Below are 6326 nucleotides of genomic sequence, written 5' to 3' on the forward strand. Positions count from 1 at the left end.
CTCATAACCCCTTATTTTAAAAAATATGAAAAAGCATCAATCATATTTTAAATAATTAAAAAAAATTATTTAATAAAAACATTTTTACATTTTTCAGTCAACGGTCTCCATTCCTCGATCGCAACTCGAATAATCCTTAAAAATACATTTTAATACATGATGACAGTAAAATCCTATTTAACATAAAATCATGCATGTCACAATTATTTTATGTCATTACAATCGTTTAATTAATCATTTTTCATATTCATTAGATTAGCTTGCAATTGAATTACGTCGTCTTAATTTTGTACCTTACATTGAGCCTGGTGGTGCATAACTATGTGATATGATGCTAAAAGCTTTATTTTTTTTCTTTTATATAAAAATAAATTAAATTACTTGAATTGATTGAAATTATATAAATTATTGACACGCGATGTTAAAATTCTAATTTATTTATAAATAATAATATAATCATAGTACGTAAAATTGTTGGGAATATTTGGAAAATATATTTTATCAACCCTCTGTAGCCCATCCATTCGACTAATCATGTGATAGAGTTTTAAGAAATTCAGATAATGACTTTTAAAATAATAATGTAATTTCTTTTTATTAATGAAAACAGATTAATCACATGAAGAAATGAATTAAATATTTTATTTATATTTTTATTAAATTTTAAAAGGTTTTTATTTTGGATTTTGGCTTGGATTCTACAAAGAATATTTTATTTTTGAACTTTATTCAAATATTTATTTAAAAATTATTTTTTAAAATAAATAGTTAGACCAAAAATATTTTACAAATTTTCCCCCTCAGTTGCAATCACCTCCACCAAATAATTTCAGCTCACCGCACGGAACCCTCGCGCCTCAAAAACACGCCCCGCCTCCTCCGCCGCCGCCTCCACCTCCACATCTGCCGCACCAGTTTCTCAGACGCCGGATTATTTATCGTTCAACCATTTACACTCAATCTAAGAATCCGATTTCTTAAATATCGTGGTAGAAATCCTAATTAAGGAGCCAAATTAGTGAGAAGAATGCCTCCGAAGCAGCAATCGAAAGCGGATTTGGCAAAGAAGCAGAAGGTAGTCGAAGACAAGACTTTCGGGCTTAAGAACAAGAACAAGTCGAAGTCTGTGCAGAAATATGTGCAGTCTCTCAAACAATCGGTTCAGCCTAAAGCAGATGCTACCAAGATCAATGCCCAGGTCGAGCAAGGATGTATAATTTTTACTTGCGTTTGTATCTGGATATATTGTATTGTTGAATGTTTGATGATTATTTCTTTGGACGGTGATTAATTTATATATGTGTATTTTTTATTGGAAAATTAACAGAAGAAGAAAGAGGAGGAGCTGGCGAGGGATAAAGAGCTTAACGAGTTGCTTAAAGTTGCTATCAGACAACCTAAAGTTCCTGTTGGTAATTTTCTTTCTTTTATTTGCTTTTGTTTGCCACTATTCATATTTGTTGTCTTATTTGGTATCGATATAATTTAGTTTGATCTATTCACTTGTAAGGATATGAAGAATTTTGCTATGGTGATGGTGTGCATGAGAGTGTGTCTGTGTACTTACTTTTGTTGTGGTGGTGAGGATACCTGGGTGGCTTATATTTCTTGTGTTGCATTTAGGTGTGGATCCGAAGTCAATACTTTGTGAGCATTTTAAGTTAGGACAATGCGCAAAAGGTTTCAAATGCAAGTTCTCCCATGATTTGAATGTGCAGAGGAAAGGCGAGAAGATCGATATTTATAGTGATAAGCGCGATCAAGGTTTTGGTCTTGATGTCTTAATTGTAGCATTCAATTATGTCCAGTTATTTTCTAATAGTTCCTGACCTGAATTTTCAATATTTTTTAATCATTTTCTTTTTCTTTTTTACAAAGAAAATGAAAAGGAAACAATGGAGGACTGGGATCAAGAGACATTGGAAAAGGTTGTCGAGTCCAAGAGCAATGAGTACAACAAAAATAAGCCTACTGACATTGTAAGTGTTTGTTTGATTGGTTTCCTTTGTATGAATTTTTGCATGGAACTATTTTTACATTTCCCTTTGGTTGATGTTTTGATTCATGCATGATAATTTATTATCAATGTCATACTGTGGGTTAGTTATGGACATTATTTACATGAGTCTATGATTTGTGAGGATGAGCTTGTGTATATTCACGTGATGGCTAGATAAGACATTTCTCTATTTTTTTATGAACTGTCATGACAAGCATGTATCATTTGGTCTTTCATATAAAATATATGGGATGAGAACTTAAGAGTTGCATGAAGATTAGAGTGCTCAATCTTAAAACTCTAATTGTACTGCAGAATATTGGGATGAATATCATCCTGATAAAGAAATTAGTTAAATAATGAAGGCTGTGTTGAAGATGCAGAAAACAGAGTGGATTTTTTCGACTCATCCTGTGAATGGACATTTTTGGTTATGAAAAATGGTCTGGGTTCCATAATTTGTTCAATTTATTTTATTACATGAATGAAATTAAAAAATGTTTACTAGTTTGGTGAAAGAAGGCTAATGCGTACTTGGTTTGGTATACAACATGCTTCATTCTGAAATATGTTTTCGTTTTCTTTTTTTGCCATGCGTTGTTCATTTGTTTCTCTGTTTTCAACTTTAAATAACAAATTCTATCATGCCTTTTCTTCTCATTCCTTGTAGGTATGTAAACACTTTTTGGAAGCAGTGGAAAAAAAGCAGTATGGTTGGTTTTGGGTTTGCCCAAATGGAGGTAAAGAATGCCATTACAGACATGCACTTCCTCCTGGATATGTTTTAAAGTCTCAGATGAAAGCTCTTTTAGAAGAGGAAGCTGATAAACTAACAATAGAGGAGGAGATAGAAAACCAGGTAATCTAACGACGCAGTAACAAGTTTTGTTTTCATCAGCAATTTTATGTCATATACATGTTTTGTACTTCTGTCAGTTCCTTAGCTTCCTCACTCACTCAAACTATTCGTTTTAACTCTATGCTATATGGTATGATACTCGGTTGGCAGCGAGCGAAGGTTTCTACTACCACACCTATGACCCCAGAGTTATTCATGCAATGGAAGCAGAAAAAGATGGAGGAGAGAGAAGCTGGTCTGGCTGCACAGAGGGCAGAGAGAGCTAAGAATGACCGCATGAGGTAAGTCTTCTTGATTGAATGCTTGGATCCTTTTATTTTCCCGTAGGTGTAGTATTTAATCAATATTTTCTGCCTTGTGTCACAGTGGTCGCGAGCTTTTTCTCTCTGATTCTAGCTTGTTTGTTGATGATGCTGAGGCTTACGACAAATACCAGCGAGAAGAACCAGATCTGGAGCAAAACGTATCTTTCCTATACTTTGTTCTTGTTTCGTTTGTTTGAGTGTGGCCAATTTTCCTGATCTTATTTTTGCAATTCATGGATTTTCGATTTAAATAAATGAAGTCATTTTGTGACCATTGACTAACATCCAACTAGCTTGAATGACGATTACTATTTGTAAATAAATGAAGTCATCTCTGCTTTTTCCTACAAATTTGATCAACAGACTCAATTGTTCAGGTCAACAATGATCAAGCCATGGATGGGCCTAGTTCTTCCACTTCAACTACACGTGACTCAAAAGATAATCCTAAACATGACAATGATAATGGTAATAATGACGACGACGACGAAGATGATGATGATCTTGACATGGATGAACTAATGGAACTGGAAGCCAGTCTTTCGAGAACAGCATTACAAATCAGAGAACCATTTGACAATGCTTGATCCTGAACTCAGCAGAACACCATCTAAAATCACATTTTTCACTCGACTCGACTCCTAAATAGTGCTCAATCACGGAAAGCAGCTGAATTCAGGTCCTTTTGTTAAAGAACTGAGGTCTTGTTTTCACCGGGGCGTCGATAACAAGTTTTGTCAGGTCGATTATCTTGCCAACTGTGAGTAGTCTCGTTTTGGTCCTGGTTTGAGCTGAGTTCCTTGTCACAAGCTCTTTCTGATTGTGAATTCGATTGTTTTCTCTTTCCTTTTGCTGTTCAATTTATGATTCCTATCCTTGGCTTTCAGGCTAATTGCATTCCCCACGTGATAAGTTCCAACTAAAGCGCAAGTACTACCAGTGCCCTCATACAGTCTACTAAATATTTTTTATAATAGTAATATTATTTTGGTGTAATTTAATCCTGCTAATAAGGGAGGGGTTATCTTAATATATAGTATAGATACACACAAATTGAAGTATCTAATGATGGTCGTGGGGATAATTTTCAAGTAAAAAAAATTATTTTAAACCTCTTAATATTGTTTTTATATTTTTGTATATAATTATTAAACTATATCTCTTTATATATAACGTGAATTTTGAAGGTTAATCTCCAAGCAACATGCCAAAAAGACTTTTTAACTTTTCCCTGGCTATTTTACTTTTTAACTTCCGTCATATCTCTTTTTAAGAAAATTACTTCTATATTTCAAATATACAATGACCTCTAGTATTTCAAATATATTTGAAAAAGTCATTTAAAAAAAATAAAATAAAGTTGACCGAGGTTATTTAACTGATATTTTTTCCACCCCCAAGTCTTCAATGGCTGCCGTCGAAGGCCGCCCTCTAGTCACCGTCCAATCTCTAGAGAATGATTTGGCTACAGATGGAGGCGCCGCCAACTCCGTTCCACTTCCTGATGTGATGAAGGCATCGATCCGCCCCAATATCTCACTTTGTGCAGGACTGTAACATACCGTAATTTGAACTACTTGAAATTTTCGGAAAAATAAAAATTTTCTTAAATGCAAAATAAACTTTCAAATTTGCATTAAAATATCTTACTCGTCTAAAAACATTTGCAATAAAAACAACCAAAACAAAGTTTGTCAAAAGCAATAATCGATTAAACATCATAAACCACTTCAAGAAATCAGAGTATTAAAAATCGTCATACATAAAATCTTAAAACATGGGCGGTCCTCGGGTTTAGCCTCCTGCTCAGTCCAAGTCGGCTCATTGGTCCCCTCGTCTCCTCATTGTCATCATCACCTACATCGATCAAGTCTAGTGAGTCTAAAAACTCAACATGTATAAACTGGAAATAACAAATAATATGTAGTAAAACCACATGCATATTTAGAATAAAGCGTACATACTTGAAACTTGAACGTAATAGTATAAACGTAGGCGTGTCATCATCATAAAACTTTTTATAAACATGCTTGCTTCATACATATTTGAACATGTATAAACTTCATCATTTTGCGTAGAGATATGTTTCAAAACAAGTGACCCATACCTAAAAGTGTCTGATCAGACTAAACCACAGTACTGGGCTGGCAGGGAAAGTCCACTACCACATACATGAGATCCCCGTTCATGCTTTAAAGGGTGGATTGGTCCCTAGTCATGCTTTACCGCTTTCCAATCCTGATCTAAACCTGGTCATGCTTTACCGGGAATGGAGAGGTCCTTGGCCACGTTCACCGACTTCCAAACCCATTCATAATTTGGTCACAAGACATTTAGCATACCTTAAAAACTTAAATTTTTTTTTTGCACGTCGAACATACTTACATGGAATTGAGGGATTCGTTGGATCTCGTTCGAGTCTGTGCTACACATGCTAACGCGCTACCATGAACCTTAACTTCCACAATATAATCATGCCTATCGAATGCATCACCCATTGACTTACTAACTTATGACCTACTGGAAATGCTCGGGACTTGTAATATCCCAACCTTTTAGCATTTTATTGTTTATAATATTATTTTTGGGTGTTTAGGAAATATGTTTATTGGAAATGTTATTATATGGTCATTGTTTATGGTTATTGTTTTGGTATTATGTTATGAATGGGTAAAATAGAAAGTTGATCTTGAGCCAAATAGGAAATGGAAGTGCAGAAACGGTATGAAAAATGTGACAGTAGTTCTGGTTTTTAGTATAATATTTTGTATATTGATCCAATTGATGTGAGGCCACTTTCATTAGAAAGATAAAATATAAGGCTATAACTTTCTTGTTTTGAGTTTTGTTCAAATCATTAGGGAAGACGATACAAAAGTGGCCCGAAGTGTGTCGTGCGTATCGTTGTTTCTTCACTGACACTTGTTGGGAGAATGAGCATAACGTTTTACTCAGGACCTTCAAATGATATGAGGCCAATTGGAGATGCAAGAAATGACATAGGGCTACAACTTTCATGTTTACCACTTTAGCTAATTCGGAAGAAAAAATATAGTTTTGGCCCTTGGCAGTGGGTACACGGACCCATACACGGACCCCGTGTGGTCTTGCCAAGAAAAATGTGTGATTTCCAGTGTGTACACGGACCGATACACGGAGGGGG

General features: G+C 34.8%; 1 protein-coding gene across 2 annotated transcripts; it reads left to right on the plus strand.

Annotated features, from left to right (window-relative positions):
* Positions 1–802: 802 nt before the first annotated feature.
* Positions 803–4049, plus strand: LOC142505975 (zinc finger CCCH domain-containing protein 11-like). Of its 2 annotated transcripts, none has more exons than XM_075619112.1 (8): positions 803–1198; positions 1328–1412; positions 1624–1764; positions 1879–1979; positions 2670–2858; positions 3009–3139; positions 3225–3321; positions 3527–4049. In XM_075619112.1, exons 1-8 carry the CDS (start codon positions 1028–1030, stop codon positions 3683–3685), a joined length of 1074 nt encoding a protein of 357 aa, XP_075475227.1. In that variant the 5' UTR covers positions 803–1027; the 3' UTR covers positions 3686–4049. The 2 variants fall into 2 exon arrangements, with proteins under 2 accessions (XP_075475227.1, XP_075475226.1); XM_075619111.1 differs by having other exon boundaries at positions 3541–4049.
* Positions 4050–6326: the final 2277 nt, after the last annotated feature.

Source organism: Primulina tabacum, chromosome 10, assembly GCF_025594145.1.
Source record: "Primulina tabacum isolate GXHZ01 chromosome 10, ASM2559414v2, whole genome shotgun sequence".
Lineage (NCBI taxonomy): Eukaryota > Viridiplantae > Streptophyta > Magnoliopsida > Lamiales > Gesneriaceae > Primulina > Primulina tabacum.